The sequence below is a fragment of the Nannospalax galili genome, unplaced genomic scaffold, assembly GCF_000622305.1.
Source record: "Nannospalax galili isolate Female #2095 unplaced genomic scaffold, S.galili_v1.0 scaffold69, whole genome shotgun sequence".
Lineage (NCBI taxonomy): Eukaryota > Metazoa > Chordata > Mammalia > Rodentia > Spalacidae > Nannospalax > Nannospalax galili.
The window spans coordinates 277,471-300,088 of NW_008360297.1; the positions used below are offsets into that span (position 1 = coordinate 277,471).

The 22,618-nt window shown below is 40.3% G+C and overlaps 1 protein-coding gene across 1 annotated transcript in view; it reads left to right on the forward strand.

Annotated features, from left to right (window-relative positions):
• Gen1 (GEN1 Holliday junction 5' flap endonuclease) overlaps positions 1-13,106 on the forward strand; it is a 46,518-nt gene extending 33,412 nt beyond the window's left edge. Inside the window, 5 exon segments of the mRNA XM_008824186.3 lie at positions 1-123; positions 3,140-3,201; positions 4,084-4,227; positions 4,939-6,264; positions 12,877-13,106. The exon segment at positions 1-123 is cut by the window's left edge and continues 8 nt beyond it. Coding sequence (XP_008822408.2) covers positions 1-123; positions 3,140-3,201; positions 4,084-4,227; positions 4,939-6,264; positions 12,877-13,106 — 1,885 coding nt within the window.
• The last annotated feature ends 9,512 nt before the right edge of the window (positions 13,107-22,618 follow it).

Sequence of the window (22,618 nt, forward strand, 5' to 3'; positions counted from 1 at the left end):
TCTTGAAAAAATGGAGTGGCCCAATCACTATGCATGTGAGAAATTGCTGGTGCTTTTGACTCGCTATGACATGATAGAAAGAAAACTTGGTAGAAAGAACTGTAATCAACTACAGCCAATCAGGTAATACAGTTTAAAGACTTTCATGCCACAGACTGTTTCCATTTGAATATTTGGTGATCTGAAATTTTCTTAGTATTTCTAATATTGGTGTTGCCCGAGTTCTCTCAGGGTCTCTTGCACCATCAGACAAACCATATAACATATTTTTATGTGACTTTGTTATAGTTTATACCGTGGGTGGTGGGGTGGGGGAGTGACTCACAAAGATACAAACACCCGGTGCCCAGCTCTGCACTGCGGCTCAGAGACCACCATTCCAGATCGTGAGCCCACCATTCCAGATCGCTCCCGCGGCCCGCCCATGGTCACCACAAGCTTTCACCCACACCTCGTGGGCCCGCAGTCTTGCCCCAGGTGGGTAAATGCCAGGCCATTCCTTCTCGTGCTTGTCCAAAATAGCACCAGAAGCCCCTCCCTCTGTGGCAAACTCTCCTCAGTCAATTCTCTGCAGCAGGCCCTGCCCTTTGGAGGAACCAGGCCGCTTGGATACAACAGCTATGCCCAGAAGGAAGTCTCTACAGGGTGTAAGAAAAACAGGGACCAAAGCTGCATGATGCTGATGGAATCAGGCTTATTTATTAAACTCCAGTAGCTCACCTTTCAGATTAGAGCCTGGGCCAGGTGACTAAATACTAACCAGATACTGACTGCAGCCTAAAAGCCTACATGTGGCTAGAAATCGTTTAAAATAAATGAATGTAAAAAGTGAACTATTAGAAAATCTTTAAAGTTTTTTTAATGAAATTTAAGAAAAAAAATTAATAAAAAGTAGTAAATGGGACTCCAGGCTAAATGATCAAAGAGCATTAGAAAATTGAAAAACAGACTAATTAAGTCACACAGAAGGCAGTCTAAAGAGTCAGATAGGAAATACTTGAGTACTTTTGACTTGGAGAATAAGAATTTCTAGAAACTAATAGAAAAATGGAGAGACAATATTTGAGAGTTTTTAATTTAAGACATTTTCAGATCAAGTATAAGCACAATAAAAACAAAACCAACATACTGTACCTACCACTAAGGAGGCTAGAGAGATGGTTCAGCGGTTAAGAGCACTGACTGTTCTTGCAGAGGACCTGGGTTCAATTCCCAGCACCCAAATGGCAGCTAACAATTGTCTGTAACTCCAGTTCCAGGGGAATCCAACACCCTCTTCTGACCTCTGTGGGCATTGCATGACATGGGTGCACTTTCACACATACGGGCAATACACCAATGAACATTTAAAAATAAAATATAAATTTTAAAAATATTTTTTAAAAATACTTGTACTCAGGAGCAGAGGCAGGTGTATCTCTGAATCCAACAAGGGCTATATAGTAAGACCCTTACTCAAGCTCAAGAAATAAAAATTAAAAGTATACATCAAAGTCGGTTGTGGTGGTGGATACCTTTAGCTCTAGAATGCTGAAGGCAGAGGCAATTGCATCTCTGTAAGTTCAAGGCCAGCCTGGTCTACATAGTAAGTTCCAAACCACCCAGTGCTACACAGTAAGACCCTATCTCTAATTAATTGAAAGTATACATAAAAAAGTGAAGCCAGGGTTGGGCGTAGTGATGCTCACCTTTAATCCCAGTACTTGGGAGACAGAGACAGATGGATTTCTGTGAGTTCAAGGCCAAGGCCAACCTGTTCTACATGGTGAGTTCCAGGCCAGCTAGGGCTATAGGGAAACTCTGTCTCAAAAAGACAAAAAAAAAAGAAAGAAAGAAAAAAGATTTTTTTTTAAGTGAAGCCAAGAATATGTGGATTATAACAAATAGTGGTCAGCACCAAAACTGATGTTTTTGAACCAATTTAAATAGTATTCAGTCAATTTAATGAACATATAAATACACTAAATACATATAAATACACTAAAATATAAATGTTTGGGGGGTGGTTTCTTTCCATTTTAAATGTGTATTAATGTTTTGCCTGCATGTATGTAAGTGCACCCGCGTCATGCAATGCCCGAGGAGGCCAGAAGGAGGGCATCAGATTCCCTGGAACTGGAGGTATAGACAGCTGTTTGCTGTGGGTGCTGGGAATAGAATCCAGATCCTCAGCAAGGGCAGCCAGTGCTCTTAACCACTGGGCCATCTTTCCAGCTCTAGTCTTAAATTGTTTAAATATATAATTTGAGAGCAATAGTTTATGATCATCATGTATTACTATATCTTGCTACTACAAATACAATGTCTAACATTTAAATAATTGCAGTTAAAATGGCAAATAAAACTATCAAACGAGGGGGGCTGGAGAGATGGCTCAGTGGTTAAGAACACTGACTGTTCTTGCAGAAGACCTGGGTTTGAATCCCAGCACCCACATGGCAGCTAACAACTGTCTGTAACTCCAATTCCAGGGGATCTGACAGCCTCTTCTGACCTCTGTGGGCATTGCACACATGGGTGCACTTATCTACATGCAGGCAATACATGCATACATATAAAAAAATAAAAATAATATTTTAAAAAAAATCCAAAAACTATCAAACCAGAAGAGTACAGGAAGGAAGAAATCAGTAGAAAGAAAAAAACTAACAGAAAATACAAAATAAGGGGCTAGAGAGATGATTCAGTAGTTAAGAGCACTGATTTTTCTTGCAGAGGACCCGGTCCAGTTCTCAGCGCCCATATGGTGGCTACCAACTATCCTTAACAGCAGTTCTAGGGGATCCAGTGCCCTCTTCTGTCCTCCATGGGCATTGCACACATGTGATGCATTTACATGGAGGGAAAATACTCGTACACTAAAATATAAAGTAAAATAAACCAAAAATCATATGGGAAAAAAGTAATTACATAATAATGAAAGAATGTCTTGAGTAAATCTAACAATTTTGAACTATATATTTCACAATGAAATCATTCTAGTGAGGTCTACAGAATATCTCAGCAAATCTAGGTAATTCCTTACTATATTTTTACTTAGAATAAGTATCAATGGAAATTGAAATATATAAATTGGATTTATATTGGATTCCAAATAATTTTTGCAATTATGACCTCAGTACATAAATTTGTTTTTCAGAATTGTTAAACCCCGAATCAGAACTGGAGTGCATTGTCTTGAGATAGAATGGGAAAAGCCAGGTATGTATTCACTACCTGCAGATTGTTAAATTTACAACTTTTGACCTAATATGTGTAGTAGAGGATATACATATAGAAAGCATAGAAGTGTGTGCACATGAAGCCCCAGGTTTGACCCCCCCAAGAGAATGAATGAATGAATGAATCTGGAAATTAGTAATGCGCTTGATTTTTTCAGAAGACATCGCTAAAGAAAGCTGATGTTAAACTCTTAGGAAACTGTCTATTCCATTCCTTATCTGGAATATACTTAAACATATCAACTTTATCCAAAGGAAGTTTTCTAGTTTCCTAGCTAACATCTCTGAAACAATAGAATTTGAAGTTGTAATGTTTAAAAAGAACTCTTACAGGCCAAAAAAAGTAGTCAACACTAGTATCAACTATAAGGATAGAAGTATTGTCAAAAAAAAAAAAGATGAGGTAGAGGTATGGTTGGGAAGAGGATCAGCAAGAGTGAGGGGGATAAGAGACATTATTGGTGACTATGATCAGGATATATTCTGTACATGTATGCAATTATCAAAAATAATATTAAAAAGGAAAAACAAGAATAGAGGTGTTGTAAAGCAGTATTTGTAATGAGTACTTCATTTGTGGATAATTTAGTTGACCTATTAAACTTATTGAAAAAATAATTTGGGGGATTGTTTTTGGGTTTTTTGTTTGGTTTTAGGTTTGGGGTGTTTTGTTGGGTTGGTGTGGTTTTGTGTTGTGTTGTATTATTTGGTTCTATGTTGTATGGTTTTATGTGGTTTTGTTTTGCAGCAGGGTCGCCCTATAGCCCCAGCTGGCCTGGAGCTTCGTAGACCATGCTGGCCCACCTGGCTGACTTTTTTAAATCTGTAGTGAAATCTCCTTTGCTATATTTTTAATCTTTAGAACATTATGCTATGGAAGATACACAACCTGGTGAATTGACTGTCTTAACCATCGAAGAAAAATCATTGTTCGAAGCAGCCTATCCTGAGATGGTTGCTGCTTACCAAAAGCCACAGTCAGAAAATAAAGGGAAGAAGCAGAAAAGTGAGTATTGGGTTGGACAGCATACCAGTGTCACAGGAGAGCCACCTGACCTCTTTGAATCTGTCTTGCCTATGCTTTGCTAAGAGTTGTTTAGATCAGGAGTAAGAATGGCATGCTTGTTTGTCTTCCTGTTCTTTACTTTCCTGCCGTGCTGGGGATCAAAGCCAGGGCCTTGCACATGCTGGGGAAGTGTTCTGCCTCTGCATTTCATCCCAAGCCCAATACACTTCTTTTAAAACTGAAAAGCTGGAAGCACACCATTGTGCTCTCTCTGCTAACTTAAATAAATTACAGGATAGGAAGGGTGGTATTACACCAGTGATATCCAGTTTTAGAGTTGATACTACATGTAACATATTTTGAGTTATACTTTCTTTTTCTTTCTTTTTTTGGTCTTTTTGAGACAGGGTATCCCTATAGCCCCCAGCTGGCCTTGAATTCACAGAGATCCACAGGCCTCTGCCTCCTGAGTGCTGGGATTAAAGGCATGCACCACCATGCCCAGTTGAGTTATATTTTCTTTATTCCTTAGAATTCAGTGAAGAAAGTAACTAAATAATATTGTTTTTACATTTCCAGGAATTCACTGAATGGGGCATAGGGGAGGGACAAGAAAGTAGGTTACTAATTGAACTTTTTGGTTTGGCGGGGAGGAGTAACCATGTTAAGGAAAACAAAATACATGTTTATTATGTATTTTTTTCTTTTCAGATATGAAAATTAAGCCTAAAGGAAATAATTTACCAGAATCAGATGATGTAATCAGTTTTCAGTCACTCATGACTTTAAAACCCACATGTGAAATATTCTCTAAGCAGAATACCAAGATAAATTTGGACATTTCTTCAGATCCTGTTTTACCACAAGAACCTATATGTCCCTCATTGAATAGCTTGGTTCTCCCTGAAGATGCTCCCTATTTGAATTTGCAAGAACAATTCATGCCTTCTCCAAGACCTTTGGCTGTAAAGCAAATTAAAGATATCAGTAAGTCTCTAATTTCCAAATGTAGTCAACTCAGTACATCATCCCATAATATCTCTGGAATTGCTGATCTACATTTGAGTACTATTGATTGGGAAGGTACTTCTTTTAGTAATTCTCCGGCTAATCAAAGAAACACTTCCTCTCATGATCCATCATTAAAGCTTGAGTCAGAGCCATCAGCCATCTTTCATGGCTTTGAAAAGACCCCAGAACAGTTGTCATGTGAATCAGAGCAGTGCCCCACAAACTATCACATGTCAGGTGGAAATCTTCAGATTAGTCGTGAAGAACGCCTGCTTTCTGGCATTGCTGGTTTATATCTTCAGGACTTACCTTTAAAAGAACGAATACATATAAAATCTGTATATCCTCAGTATAATGTACAACCAGACGTTGACCTTAAAAGTTTGTCCCTACTAAAGGTAAAAGGGTCTTCCATTGCTGACAGTACTGATAGTTCGTCACATCTTTCAAAAGACCTTCTGGGAATGCATTTGCACCAAGAATCCAGAAACTCTAAAATGCCAAGAGACCAGCTACTTCAAGAAAACTGTAAAGTGAATGGTTCTACACCTTATTCTCTCAGTAACTCAGTAGTAAAGACCTCCACTGTTCAAATTGGGCCACCAAGTACTGTCGTACATCATAGTATGAGAGCTGACATGAAAACTAGTAAGAAAATTGTCATGAAGAATAGTGTTTGCCTTGAGAGAGATTCCTCTGATGAAGAAAGTGCTCCTGTATTTGGGAACGCGAAGTACACAGCTCCAAAAATGAAACACAGTTCTAGGATGCATAACCCAGCCCAACACAAAAAAAGTGGCCACAACAAATTCAGTAATCCTAAAATAAACATTAAGGGAATGGAACTATGCATCAAGTCCTACAAGACAGCTGGAAATGAAGAAAACTGGGTCTCAGATTCAGATTCAGCAAAAAGGATTCCACTTCTGCTGCAGAGTCCTAAGAAATATGAGGACTCTGGTACTTGCTTGGATAGTCCTCTTCCTCTGTGCCAAAGGTTAAAACTAAGGTTTCAAAACACTTGAAGTGAATTTTAGAATACTTGTTTAACTTAAATGCTATCAACATTAGCAGAAGCCAAGGGATGGTGTTTAGTTAATATTTGATAGAAAAATGCCATGTGGTTTATATCATGAAACACTTGCCAATTTAATCAGAATTGTAATTTTAAAATGTTAGCAGCCAGGCGTGGCAGCTCATGCCTATAATCCCAGCACTTGCAAGGTGAAGCAGGAGGATCCAGAGTTTAGGGTTATCCTCAGCTATAAGATAGTCTGAGGCCAGCCTGAGCTATATAGAAAGGAAAAAAAGTTAAAACTTTATAAAAGGTAAGTCTGTAGTGACAACTTCAAATAATATGTTTTTAAAACAATTTTTACATTTTTGGAATATGTTGTTGATTATCTAGCTTTAAAATATTAGTATATTATTTGATAGAGTAAGCGTTTATCCATTTGCTCATTTTTAGTTTTTCTATGAAGTTTCTGAAGCATTTGTTTATAGTCTCGGGTATTCTCAGGAGGTTCACTCTTCATAATTGTACTGCAGTGCCTTTTATTGGACCTTTCCTGCTGGTCATATTATTTTCTCAATGTTGAAATACCTTTAGCATGCTATTCCACTTGTAGTAACCTCATTTGTGAGAAGTCAGAGTGGAAAAAGGTGATCATGATGTGCAGTAAAAAGTATGCTTCCAGCGTCTGGGTAAGGAAAAGTTGCTCCTTATGTACCCTCACAAGTTTACTGGTACTGCAATGGGAAAAGATTTTAGAAATCAAAGGTATAACCAAGGGGGAGGTAGATATTTCCTCAGGATTACAGAGCTAATAATACAGGTATGGTGTGGGTACCTTCCTGGCTTTCTGATTTGGTTCTTTTGGTTTTTACTTTTCTGTTTTGTTTTTTTATTTTGTAGTACTGTTCCCTTTTCTTTAAAACTAAATCTGTATGCAGTATTGACTTTAATGCTTCCAAATATTGTGTTGCATAAATTTATAATTACTCAAATTCTAGAGGCATCTAGATTTTTGAAAAAAACAGTACAACTGTTTGTAAATGATGGGAACCTAAATGTAGATAGTTCTAAGGAATTCATCAAAAAAATGTATTAAAAGTAATATGGATTTGACAAGGTTGTAAAATTCAATATCAGTGTACAAAATTCTGTTATAGTTCTCTGCATCCAGTATATGAAAATGAAATTTCACCAAGTGAAAATCAAAACAACTCTATTTACAACATTAAGAAAAAAGGTTAAAAACTCATTCAATTTTATGTCTTACAGGGTTTATGCTGAGTTCAATATTGTATAACTGTATTAATTCAACAGTGAACCTAAAAATTTTATAGCCACCTTTGAAAGAGATGTATCTTTGCTCTGGAAACTGTTATTGAGTATGTTAAAGCTGTAATGAAATGCTTCTTCTAAAAAATGAAAAAATATATGTATAATAAAAAGAAAATACTCTTAATAAATTTAATAAAGATGACTATACTCTTAAAAGTGCAAAATAGAATGAATATGAATAGTATGAAAGCATACATAAGTGGAGAGACAGCTCAGATTTGTGGGTCAGAAGACTTAGGATGGCAGTACTATTCAAAGTACTCCACTTTAATCCAATCCCATCAGTTTGATTTGCTTTTCCCAGGACCTGGCAAGCTAATTGCATCCTTCAGATAGAAATTTACTAGAATAAGCAGACAATTACAGGAAAATTGGAGAACTCACCCTTCTGATTTTATAACTCAAAAGCTGTGGGAATGAGCATCCTGCATACTGGCCTATGAATAGATAGGTCAGTGAAGAGTCAGTTGGATAGAATCCAGAGTCTAGAAATGTACTCTACAATTATGATCAATTGCTTATTGGCCAGTGTGAAGACAATTCAATGTGGAAACAAATCTTTCAATAAATGCTGAGCTTTAGCAGCTCCCATGAGAAAGAATGACATGTAATCCCCATCTCATACCCTGTAAAAATACAGAATGGATTAATGGCCTAAGTGTGAGATCTAAAACTAAACTCTAGAGGAAAGCAGGCTGGAGATCTGGCTCAGTGATTAAGAGCACTTGCTGTTCTTCCAGAGGACCTGAATTCAGTTCCCAGCACCCACATCAGACAACTCACAGGCACCTGTAACTCCAGCTCTAGGGGATTTGACACTCTACTGGCCCAAGGTCATCCACATACCTAGTGGAATGACTCAAATTAAGAAAATGGTGCCAAGGATGGGAAGCAGCTGAACCTTCATTGTACAAGTATAGGACAGGACAGCCACTTTGGAAAAGTCTGATGGGTCTTCACATGGTTAAACAAATTATCCAGTAATTCTGCTCCCAGGCAAGAGAGATGAAAACTTATAACCTTGTAAAAATTCATGCATAAATGCCTCTAACATTCTCTTCAAAATGGCTTCCTAAGTGGAAACAACCCATATTGTAATGGAAGAGAACAAAGCTAATGTGTATCAAGTGGACTGCGATTAAAGGCATGTGCCACCTGCTCAAAGCTTTTATAAACTGCTAAAGCTGGAGTGGAATATTTTTAAATATCCCATTAAAATTTTCTTTCCAGGTACTTGTGTATTTTCATTTGTCCTTTGCTCTGGGCTGATAGCTTAGGACCATCCAGTTCAGGGAAATACTTAAAACAGCATCTAGAGGTGTTCTTGAGATTTTATAAAATGAAAATTATAAAATGCAATACAGTGCCAGACAGGAGAAACCTCCCTTTGAATTGTTGGTCAGGGTACTCCAAGAGATTCCCAAAATAACATAGTCTATTGCCAAAGGCTTTGATTCCCTCCCAGAACTTGAAGGTAAGACCCTGTTGCTGAAGACAGAACATGCTTCCGACACAGGATTTGGCACATTGGAGCTGGAACTAACCTGGAAGCCTCTTCCCTGAAACTTAGCTCTCATAGTTTCAGAGGATTGCCGTGCAAGCTAGTAAGGGAGAAAGTCAATCAGTAGCCCAACACTAGCAGTGACCACTAACAATGACCTGCACAACAAACTCAACTATCTCTATGGGTATGGCACTTTTATCTTGGGGATAATCAATAGTATCTAATTAGACTTAAAGCCTGCTCAGTGGGTGAGAACTCATGTGAGGTACTATAAACATAGCCAAATACACATGGCTGGAGAGGTCACAGATCCTAGAGAAAACCCTGCATCTGTCACATCCCTAGACAAATGTAATTTCTAACTGTATGCTAAATATGTATCCTTATATTTACAGACAAGTATACCTGTCACCATTTATTAAAGAAGCTTTTTAAATATTTATTGTATGTGTATGCGTGTATTGCCTGCATGTAGTTAAGTGCACCCATGTTGTGCAGTGCCCACAGAGGACAGAAGAGGCTGTCAGATCCCCTGGAATTGGAGTTACAGTTATTAGCTGCCATGTGGGTGCTGGGATTCGAACCCAGATCTTCTGCAAGAACGGTCAGTATTCTTAACTGCTGAGCTATCTCTTCAGCCCCAAAGAAGTTTTTTTTACAACATATGGAGACTATTACAGAGTTCTACAACTAGTCAAACACAGAGAATAAGTGTCTGTGAGATGCCTAACCCTAAATAACACATCTACAATGAAACTTCAATACTTAAGGCTCAAGGAACATAGTGGAACAGGAATAGAATACTAATGCATCTCTCAACTCTCACCAGTGAGGCTTCCTCATGCGACAAAGGACAATGAACAGAGAACTGAACAAAGTGTAGAGTGTCCCTTGGTAGGACTCAATATAATAAACTTCACCCATGTAGGTTTCAGGGACCATTGCAGAAGAGGGGGCAAAAAGATTTTAAGAGCCAGTGGGTTGTAGATGACCACAAGGAAACAGTTTTCCAGGCTTTGGGAACTTGCTTAAATGAACTTACAGCAAATGGTGACAGCATGCATAAGACCCATGCCAACTCAAACCAGACAAAAACCCAGGACAGACCTGGGTGAATGGGAAAGAAGCCCCAACCTTAGCTAAAGATCTGGCAGCTGATCACTGCTGGCTGAGGGAAATTTGGTCTTCCTGAAGGGAGGAAACTCAATACAGAGGGACATCGGTGAAGGACTACAGGGGGTTGAAGATATAGGGAAGGGGGCCTAAATATGATTAAGATGTGTGGAATGCACAAAGATTTAATTTAAAACGTTGAATAAAAGAAAATTACAAAATGTGTTGGGAATGACTCATCTTGATTATTTACAAAGCTTCTGTATGTAAGGAAATAGAAAACAGGAAGAAGACAAGGAAAACCAACGTCTACAGAGCCAGGAAGATTTATTAGAGAATAACCCTAAGAGGCACACCCTGCCCCCGCCCCCACCCGAGGCTGGGATCTGAGGAGAGTGCACCTCCTTTACAAATGGTTTTTATATTTTTCTCCCTTCAAGGAGGGAGAAAGGGTTGGGAATAGAAAATGAGTCACCTTGGGCAGGTGCAGAGTGGGTTTCCCCATTATGAGGAGGGTCAGCCATGCAGGAAAGTGGTCCAGCAAGTGCCCAGTGACTGGGATTGAGTTAGGCCAGTGGTGATAGGGGGAGGGGGTGTGGAGTGAGACACAGCCTTCTGGGAAAGCTACCAGGGAGGGACAATCAATCATGCAATCATATATGAAACATTCAGGACCTAGAATTTCTCCTTCCATGTAGATATGAATATGTGCACTCAACTTCCTTCTCAAGGTGTCTTCCATTGTCCAAACTGTTACTCAAATTCTTGCATGTTCTGGTTCCTTGCTGGTCTGGTCATGACACGTGCATGTAGATTTTCCTTGAATTACTGTTGATGGTTTTGTTTATCACTTCACTGTCTTATCTTGTCTCTCAAATATCTACTAAAGATCTGCCTCTAGCAACTTGAACCTGGGCACTGCTCCAACCTATCTACCCCAGGCTTTGCAAGATCAGCCTGAAGTTTTTTAAGAGTTATTCTTCTAGAGTTCATATTGAGGGCAACTTCTTTTTTATTTTGGGTAACATGACTCAAACCTTTGTTAAATATGCCTAGTTTCAAATGCATTTCTGCCACAGATTTCCCTAGATAATTTCTTACTTTTCTGAGACTCGTTTAAGTATTTATGTCATATCTGTATGACAGGCATTGTGCTGGGCCCCAGACATACAGTAGTGAATGATATCCTGTAAGGTAGATTTAATTTCTGTAAATTAGCTGCCACTATTAACACATTTAAAAGGCATTCAATAAATGATAGCTGTCAGGTAACCAGCATTTGGAAAAAGAGGCTCCAGATGGGTTAGAGGAGGCTATTCACACATACAGTAGTTGTGCCAAATGACTTCCTAATATTCTGTGAACACAAAGACCCAAGTTCTTCCTTATAGTTCGCATTCTAGTTTGGGAAATAGACACTAAAAAGGCCATTTTTTTAATCTTACTAAAAAAATAAGATTTTATTTCAAGCTCACTAGAGCCAAACACTGCCTTCAGGTAAAAATGAGCACTGTAACTAATTAAGGGGTATGAGGTAGAGGTGTTCAGAAAAAGCTCTGGAAGCTAGCACCCTAAAAGGGATCCTAAAGGATATGAGATTTAAGCTAAGGCTATAATGCTGGAAAGTTGATAACATAGAGTGTAATTGGCAGCTAATTTTTTTTTTTTTCATTTTGTTTTTGAGACAGGGTCTCACTGCAGCTCTCTGTCTGGCCTGGAACTCATAGACCAGGCTGACCTCTGCCTCCCAAGTGCTGGGATTAAAGGTGTGCACCACCACTCCTTGGCTTGACAACTAACATTAATCCAGTCACTCAGTATAGTTATTGAACACCTTTTTGGTGCAGAGCTCTTAGACTTTTGTGTATATGACACTATTGGTGTGTCAGTGAGTTTTAAAATATTTCCTTCAAGCCACTCAGAAAACGCTAACACCAGATCTAGAGCTCAGACTTTCTGCTTAGTGAAGAGAATTCTCTGTATTTTTAAATATGTTTCTACACTCAGTTCTTGCCTCAGATATAACCTGGGCATCTTTCCTGACCTTTTATGTAACTCTGCTATCCCCTGACCCTATGCCTAGCATTGTAAGTGTGGAGTTGTTTGCTTGTGGCCTTTTAGTGTCTATTTCCCAAACTAGAATGCAAACTATAAGGAAGAACTTGGGTCTTTGTGTTCACAGAATATTAGGAAGTCATTTGGCACAACTACTGTATGTGTGAATAGCCTCATCTACCCATCTACCCATCTGGAGCCTCTACCAACAGTGGCTATACTTTGCAGAATATACCCCAGGATCCAGCACAGCTCAGAAGGCTGTGGCATCTTGTCTCCAGTTTCAGCATGATGCAGTGACAGCTATAACCTCCGCACTAGACACCTAAGAACACTTGTTAGTCACTGAGCAGAGATCAGTGCCTTTGCTCATGAGTTTTTCTTCTGTCAGAAATGCCTGAACCTTCCCCCAATAGCCAGACAGACTTCATTTCTTGAGGACCAGTTCAAATGGAATAGCTTCTCAATCTAAGCAGATTTGTTCTCTTTGTTTCAAGGAAATTGCACATACCTCCATGAGAATATCACAGTTCATTCACGTGTTTATTCAACAAATGAGTGCTTACCACATAGGAAGCACAATATTCCTGTTCTAAGAAACGTTCATTTTCCCTCTCAGACACTGGGATCAAATCTGATTTTTGGATCCCTCAGAATCCTGTTCAGGAGTTGATACATTACCCCTTCTCTGCTTCACCAGCGCTGGTGGATTCATCAAAGACTCAGCATGAACACAATCTAACAAAGACGTTGCTTCTCTGGATCCTCACTATTCCTTACAGGCTTACAAAATTTTTCCTGCGAATAGTGCAGGGTTGGCTTGCATTTGTGTTTCCCACACTAGACTGAACATTTAGTATTTCTGAATCTTTAGCATCACCGAAGGACTAGCATAGAAAGTATTCAGTGAGTAGATAAATGCTGGTTTACTGACTGGTGGTGAATTCAGGCTCTTGGGATCTTCACTTTTCTTGAAGAAAGACCAAATCTAGTTGGATGGTTCCCTCCACTGGCCTGATCACTAGTCACCTTCAGCTATTTTAAGACGCCCTGTTGAGATGCTTGCTTTCTATAGAAGGAGCTAAATCAACTGATGTTCCTATTGCTCTGTAGCACGTAGGGGTAAAACAGCTTAAATAATGCATCCCTAGGGCAGCTTCCTTTCATCTGCAGATTAACATGGCAGTGTTTATCACCTTCTTAGCCAGAAAAAGCTTTTATCAGGCTCAGCTAACAGCTTTCATTAGCTTCTTTCAAAAACTTGCCACACTGTCTTAAAGGGACATGTCAGTGTGTAATGGGGTTACCCAGTAGTAGCCTTAAAAATGTGAACTCTTCTATCAATAGATGGCTTTTCTAGCTCCAGGCTTGGCAGTAGAGAGTCGTCAGCAGTTGACTAATCCTTCTGTAGTCAGGATGCCTGAATATTTTGCTAATAACTGGAAGAATTTATAAGCACCAAAGCAGACCCTCTTTAGGAGGGATTAAGAGACTCACCTTCAGCACTATTCTATGCCAAGACCCAATAAATCTTGACACACACCCCCAAAATGAAAAAACTTGATATATTCAGAATTTTGTGATGGTCTAGTGTCTCCATCATTGTAACTTAAATTTTCATCAACCATGCAACAGATTCCTGCCTTTCAATTGGGAGAAAAGTCAGGAAGGGATATCTTAGCTGCTTTAAATCCAAATATAAGAAAGTAATTTATGAAATACTTGCAAAAAATAGACTGTATGTCCTTTATATTTTTTTATATTTTTTGTTCAACTAAATATGGTGACTGACTGCCTGATGGCTGGCAGCTGGTTTTACAGAGTTGTTCAAAGACAGACATCTCTAGTCCAGGCCTCATAAGGGCCCCACTACTTAACAGTGGGGATAGTTCCAGGAGATGTGTCAAAAGACTTGGTACAGCCAGTTCTACATCCTGTGAAACAGACCAAAAGACACTGTCTTAAGCCCATGAGGGGTTAAGTGTGAATAATGACCAGAGTGCTGCTGTAGACCACTGAGCAAGACTCCCTAGGCTTCAGCTTCTCTTCTTGTCGGTGGTAATGGCATGGCCTGATTACTTTCAATTGCATATTAAGGACAAACAACCTTTAGAGACATTAATTTATGATACTGATTTTTAATTGCCATATCTACTCATAAGGCAAAAATTGTCTTTAAAATGTGCTTCATTATAATGTATATCATTTTTTGAGACAGTAATTGTCTACATATGATAAGAGATGACACTAGGCACAAATGAGTACTGTGGGGGGAGATGCTCATGCAGTTTAGGAAGAGCTATACGAAAGAGTGACTCGGCAGAAAGCAGACACTATTTACTAAGTGCACATTCTTCAATTCCTCACATATGCCCTGCAAAAACTGAAAGACTGACACTTTTGCCCCTTTTTTACATGTGAGGGGCTTATCCATGTCAACAGCTAGTAAACATCATGACCAGGATTTGAACCCAGAGCTACTCTAACTCCAAAACTCACTCCTTCCTCTCTTCCCAGTTGTGGCTTCTTAACCAAGTATTGGGTTTTTACATAATCCACATCTGTAGATTGATGGCACTTTTTTTTTTTTTTTTTTTTAGACAAAAGTCTTTGGGTCCTGAACCCCCTTCTGTAATTTTGTGCCCTTTTTTTTTTTTTTTTTTTTTGAGACACGGTATCCCTGTAACCCCAGCTGACCTGGACCTTGCTATATAATGTGGGCTGACCTGGATCTCAGTAGAGATCCATCTGCCGCTGCCTCCCAAATGCTGGGATTAAAGATGTGATTAAAGGCAATCACAAATCTGTTTAAATTCTCAGAATTAAATATCATAGTCCCTGGGGGATTTGGGTGTGTAAGGAAGAGGTAGGAGGAGAGTGACAGGCCAAGTTCCAGACTGGACCTTGCTATATAATGTGGGCTGACCTGGATCTCAGTAGAGATCCATCTGCCGCTGCCTCCCAAATGCTGGGATTAAAGATGTGATTAAAGGCAATCACAAATCTGTTTAAATTCTCAGAATTAAATATCATAGTCCCTGGGGGATTTGGGTGTGTAAGGAAGAGGTAGGAGGAGAGTGACAGGCCAAGTTCCAGATCCAGCCCTCCAAAGATCCAGATCCCCCTTCTCCAAGGCTCTGCCCACCTGTGGCAGACAGCCCTCAGGTCTTAGTTATATTCAAGCTCCTAGTGACACAATGATTAAAAGCATCTTTTTAGTCTTCATCTCTTGTATGAATTACCTTTACATGGTACCTACAACGGGCCATGCCCTTTGCTCATCAGATTAAGTGCATTTTGATTGTTTTTTTAAACTAATATTGAAAGAAACTCAAGGGGCTGGAGAGATGGCTCAGCGGTTAAGGGCCCTGGCTGCTCTTACAGAGGACCTGGGTTTGATTCCCACTACCCACATGGTGGCTCACAACCATCTGTAACTCCAGTTCCAGGGGATTCAATGCCTTCTTCTGACTTCCACTCGCACTTTACCACACGGGTGCATTTACACACACATAGGCAATACACTCCTATACATAAAATTAAAATAACAAAATATTTTTTTAAAAAAGAAAGTAACTCAGGGGAGTAAAGCTCCAAGATTAAGGCCTCAGTGTTAATTTTAAAAATGTCCCAGTTGTGCTGTGAGTTACTTCTAAAGGGCAAGTGTCATCTCTTGCTGGAACATCTAAAACAGCTTTCTACCTTGATCTTGCTGGTTCAAAGCACTGGTACACTCTGCAGCACATGCACCACCTAAACAAATCTACTGAAGACAAGCTGCAATCTGACTTCCTCAGTATGATAACTTCACGGCTCCATCCTACACTCAGTATGAATCCCAGTCTCTCTCCTTTTTCTCTTTGTTTTGTTATTTTGTGGCAGAGTCTTATGAGCTGATCCTCCTGCCTCCATCTCCTGAGTGGTGGGATTACAGGCGTGCACTGCCACCTCTCCTCACATGCTGCTAAGGATCTCATGCACGCTGGGCACCCACTCTACCAACCAGGCAACACCTTCAGCCCCAAATCCTAGTCTCTTCCATGGAGCTCTAAGGTCCTGGGTGGCTGCTTTTCTCCCTCACCTCATCTCCTGCTCTGCCCCTGCCTACCTTGCTACAGCAGTATCAACTTGCTTCCTTTTCCTGAAACATACCAAGCTCACTCCACAGTGCAGCTGTTATACTTGTTGCTCCCTTACCCAAGACCTCTCAAAGATATAGTAAGCTCCTTGCCATCACTGTGGTCTCAACTTTGCAAGGATTACTTTGTGATCATGTAAATAGCTACATCCTGCTGTAGTCGACACTTTACATATCCACCTCCTATCCTGTGTTTTCTTTCTTTACAGGGTTTTTCTTTTGTTCATTTGCCTCCCATTACTATAATAACAACACAAGAGAATGAACTTTGTGGTGTTTCTTGTTATATCCCTAGTGCTTTACACAGTGTTAACAGGCAGCATGCATTACATACACACTTCTTGAATATATGTGTGCATTAGCCTTTGAACTCGAATCAATCTGAAGCCAAAGCTTTAGATCACCAATACGCTACAATGTTAAAATGGATTGAGGCTTGGGGCTAGATCTTGTATAGAGTATGCAGGAATATCTGGTTTCTCCCTTTGAGCAATTTATAATATAGTTGTGGTACCGGGTTCATTTATTCTTAAAGAATAACCACAATAAGTGTTGGTTGGAGAGAATGGAAAAGGCCTCAGAATGCTAACAAAAGAGGTGGCGTCCTAGAGATGAAGAGTCTTCCCAGATGCCTTGGATGACAGGTGTCACTTAGAGAGAAGGAGGGGAAGACTTTTATTCTTGGATAAGACTTAGTTGAGTGAACATATCCAGAAAAGGGTCAAATAAATTAAACACGTATTTTAGGCAATTCCAGCCTGGGCATTTATCAGATCCTTTTTCTGAAAGAATTTACCAATCATATTTAGGTTCGGTTTCATGAGAAAACTAGGCCAGCGAGAGAAGAGAAAAGGAGAGATGGGAAAACAAGGAAGTAAGGTTCATTGCTTCTGACTTACAGTGGTGGTTATGTACCAAGATCTGGCACATAGTGGATGCTGGGTGTTTACTGACCCACCCAGTTACTCTCAAAGGGCTCCTCTGTGGAATATGCTTGAAGTTCCTCATTCTTACCAGAAATCAGTGTGTCTCAGAAGAGAAGAACGTTTGCTTGTGGGGAACTATTAAGCCAAACCTGTCATGCAGCATCATTCATTCCCAAGTTATAGACTTGAACTCCACATCTCTGGCCACTAAAGAGAAGATCCTGCTCATCCAAGAGTTCCTTGGGGAGACCACATTCCCCAAGAGAGGGTTCTCCTATCACAGTTCTCAAAGAAGTTTAGCAGAGAAGTACCTGAGAACTAGGTCACCAACTAGTGAAAATGACTCAGTATGTTCAAAATTACTATTGAACCATCCATCTTACATTCACCATCCATCCACCTACCATCTGTCTATCCATTCATCTTTCCACCCATTCACCATCTATCCATTCATCCACTATCTATCCATCCATTCACTATTCATCCATCTATCCATTCACCATCCCTCCCTCCCTCCCTCCCTCCATTCATCTTTTGATACATCCATTCATCAGCCAGCCAGCCTACAAATATATACTCTACAATAAGAATTGTGCAGGTTATAAGAGCTATGATAAGGGTTAAAAAATCTCTTTTACTTGAGGAATTTTTGGTCTATTTGCAAAGAAAACCATATGCAACTAGTTTCTTAACTATCCATATTTCTAAGTCTGGGTTAAATGAAATAATTATTACCCAAGTTTGGTCACAAAGCCATAGTATATCAAACCAAAGTACTCCATGGAAGGAAAAACTGTAGTTAACCTCCTCCCCTCCCCACCCCTTTTCTCTCAAGCCCTTACAGAAAGGTGATAATGAAAGATTTGGTCCCAACTGGGCCACAGGCGGGGAATTTGCATTTTAAAGTTTGACAGATATTTATAAGGCCTTTTGATCTCCTTTCTGCTCTCCAGCCATTCACCCTGGCTTTGCTGCCTCTTCCTCCCCCACCTTCTCAGTTCACCAACACGTACCAGACACAAATTTTAAATGATGGTTCCAAGTCCAGAGGCTCCTGGGATATGTGCCCTGGTAGGAGGTGCTCATAGCCACATAGCTAGTCCCAGATACTGCAAGTACCACCTACTTACCAAGTTATTTTTTTCTTCCTATAGTCACCACGCATGGTTTATATTGTTAACCTTTTTTAAGCGAGGAAAACAAGGCTTAGGTTAAATAACTCATCCCAAATCACTAATAAGTGAGAGACAGAACCAAAGCCCAGGCCTGTATGCCTCCAAACGTGTGACCTCTCCATTAAGCCAACCTCACCCCAACAGACAAGACTGGTTATTTCAGGATCCTTAGCTAAGAGTCTTCTTAGAAAAGGTAGTCCTGCATTCCAGTTTTCTTGCTGGTGTTATTCTGGAAATAGCCCAATAAATGTCATGATTTGATTGATCAGAGGACAACCTTGCAGCTGCCTTTTCCTTTGCAGCCCTTCTGGGCTCTGACTACTCGTCTTTCACACAAACTGCTGCAGACAACAGCTGCATGTCTTGATGTGGAACTGTCTCTGCCCACCCTGGGATCTGTGGGACAGAGATTCCTGTGGCTGGGGCAACCCTGAAGGCAGGTCATAAAGGAGACGGGTGTAGAGAATGACTTGGGTGATTTAAACTGCCGCCGTCAGATTCATTATCATAGTACATATCTGCCATGTTAAAAATTAAAGACAAAGGAAAGAGGCTTGTGAATACGTCAGCAGGCTGGGAGCATTGCCTCACTCTTCACTACAAGAGAACAGGTCACTATTATCTTGTGATCTAGATAAGTCCTGGCTGAGAAATAAGTGACTCAAGATTTCAAAGTGGGGCCAGAATCTGAGCTCAGGTGACCATAGCAAAGCCATTATGCTGTGTGAGGTGACTATGAAATATTCTCATGTGAGGAAGAGCAAAGAGCCAACACTAAGTCAGCCTTTCTGTGGACTTAGGAGGCCAAGTCTAGCACAAACTCCCCTGTATTCACAACACCTTAAGTCATATTTTGACCAAGAGGATGCCCTTAAAGAACAGGATCTACTCGCTGATACACAGCCTCTCCTGACACTCTCTGAGATTGTGGATGACAAGTCTGGAAGTTCTTTTCCTAATTAGAAAGTCCACCCCCACCCTCAAAGAGGGAGGCTTTTAGAAGTGCCAAATTGGGAGCCATAAGCTGGTTGCAGAGTGTTCTCGTTGAGGATGAGAGATCAGGTTCAAAGCTCTCACTGCAACTCCCCGCTCTGGTTCTCATCTCCAACCCTGTCCTCCCTTCCCCCCACTAGAGTTCCTTGTTAAATCCTCTGGTTTGTGCTCAGCTAGGGGTCAGCTAAGCAATCCAAGCACCCTTTCGTCTCTCTCCCTGTGCATTCATCCCCATAGAAAAAGGCCTTGGGAAAGTTCCTCTTTAGGAAGGAACCATCACAAAATTAGAAACTGCCCTTGGCTGTGGACTGGGAACTCCAAAAATAAATAAATAAATAAATAAATAAATAAATAAATAAATAAATAAATAAATAAACTCTCTTCTCCGTGATTCCCTGCCAGCTTTAATGCTATGGTCCAGCACTCCGAACAACTGGAAGGAGGTGGTGCTGGTTCAGTGCCTTCCAATCTGATTCAGTAAGTGCTGGCCCAATCCCAAATGCTCTTGGAATTCATGGCCCACTTATACCAAGACATTTTCCTTGACTATCTATACATACTAAGTTCATTTTGTTCAGAAATAAGCCATACCCTCACCTTAACTACCACAAGAGCAGGCTGTCATGGAGTGGCTTTTGAATTGTGCCTCAGGGGACACCTTTGACCTGTCTACATTCAGAAAGATTTCAGCATCTTGTTCTTACCTGTTTTGGAGCAATTAGTTGACCTCCTAACAACAGTGTTTCTAATAGCCCCTAGCTGGATCATTGTGCTAGCTCACAGTGAGGCTATGTTCCCTTATTAGAAAGTATTAAACATTGTATCAGTCCATGAAGTATCTTGGACTCTTTTTGGAGTTACAAAAAAAAAACAACTTTAAAACCTTACAATACCTATAGATCTCATAACCTCGCACAGAGGACCTCTGCACTAGACAGAGTGTGCCTTGCATGGAGAAACCGTGTCTGATTCACTGTAGGACCCCAATTCACAGTGGAGTTTCTAGTGTAGTTATAAATACAGTTTGTGGGTTATGTTTGCTGCATACTGAATGAATTAATAATTCTAGAACACACTTTTAAAATGAAGTTGGCCTTTGAATGAGGTAGCACCCTGTGAAAGAAGCAGTAGCTACTCTTCTGCCCCAGTGGAATGGCACTGAGTGACGCTATGAACAGCTCAAATGGGTACCAAGTCTGTATTTAAGGGCAGAAATGAGAGATGAGCAGCACCGAAGAGGGAAGTAACCTTGGGAGCAAATGTCCTGGGTCCGATGCCAAGTAAGTAGTCCTGAAGACTATGGAACTCGAGCTAGGAGCTCTCAACGTTGACCTTCCCACAGCTCGTCTTAGTCTATTATAAAAACAGATTAAGGCTGACTATGGCTCTGCAGGTAAAGGTGCTCCCCACCAAAGCTGGCTACCTGAGTTTAATCACCTGAGCCCACATGATGAAAGGAGAGGTCCTACTCACAAGTTCTCCTCTCACCTCCCACGTGCTCGCGGATATTCAAATTTTTGTCATTTCAGTAGATAACGATGAAAAAATCATTAATGAGATGTTTTACATTGTCTGTTAATAATACGTAGAAGCACGTTTTACATTTATAGCTCAGTTTCAACTGGTTCCATACCAAGAACCCAGGAGCCATGTGTAGCTAGTGGATGGACACCATGTGCATGGTGTTGGCTTTTTGTGGGTAAGTTTGTGATTTTTTGCCTTTGGGTTCTCAAAAGGGGCACAGTGTCTGGGTACAGGGTGGGTGGGTGTTCAGTAAGTATTTGAGCCAATTCACAAGCAAAGTCCTCTTACCATATATCCTTTGGTGCTTAATATTTATGGCCAGATATTTTAAAGCACAGTGTCTTCTTCAAATAATAAACACATCAGTTCTAAAGAAAGGAGTAAATCTTCGGAGCAGGTTTCTTTGGAGAGAATACAGGTGGGGAAAAGCCCTGAGGCACAGGGCACTGAAAGGATGGGTGAAGCCAAATAGGCAAATGTCAATGAGCTTCTGCAACCTGCCCTGTGAGGCCGAGCAGTGTGGAGGAAAGAAGTGGGGGCAATGAACCATATACTCAGCCATTTTCCTCCTACAGGTTATTTTGAAGAATGCTGCCACTAGTTGGCAAAGGATTTGATTAGGTTGTAACATGACCACTTAAATTTCTAAAACACAGCTGTAGCAAAATGTGTTCTCAGAACATATTTCTTCCAAACAGGTTGAACCAGTTCATGATCACAGGCTTCCCAAGAGAGTTCAGTGGCTTACTTCATAACTCAATTAGTTCAGTGAAAGAAGGCTATCACTTTTATCAGTAATGGATTGCCTCCATGGCAGTGGCTACGGATTTAAGAGCATGGCTTCCGAGCAGAGATCTGAGGAAATCAGAGTTCACGCGTGTTCTAACATAGAGAAGCTGGAGTTTGACACTCCTCAAGCTGTTCCTCATCATAAGTGTGATATTTTTCAAGAAATCACAAAAGACCAAACTTTCAGTTCATCATATAGCCCTTAGAAGAGAGGCCAGTGGGGCAAGAGCCCAGCCTTTGGTGAGGAAAACTATTTTTCAAATAACAGCCCATCATATTAGAACTCTTGAGTACCTCTTTTGTCGTTGTTACTGTTTTTGTTTTGTATTCTGTGTATTGTTTGTTTTTGAGACAGTTTATCACTAGGTAGCCCAAGCTAGCCTCGAACTCTTGATCCTTCTGCTTCTGCCCCAAGAGTGCTGAAACTACAGGTCTGTGCCACCATGCCCGGCTAATCTGCACACTTTAAAGGGGACTTTTGGTGATCTATGCAAAGTATTTCATCAAACACTTAGAACCTCGGACTACTAGCATGAGAACCGGAGCAAGTTACTTTATCTCTTTAAGCCATAGTACCTCAGTTGTGAAGCTTGAGTAATTCCTACCTCTTAGAGTTTGGGGTGTTTGATAAGCTAGGAGATAAAGTACTAACAAAAATGTAAGGAAATTGTTCATGAAGTTCCATAACTGAAGATTAAACCCAACATAAACAGGATCGTTTACAACAGAAATGTGAGCTTAAAGAACAGAGAAGTAGGACTGGAGAGGTGGCTCAGTGGTTAAGAGCTTGTACTTCTCTTTTTGTTCTTGGCATCA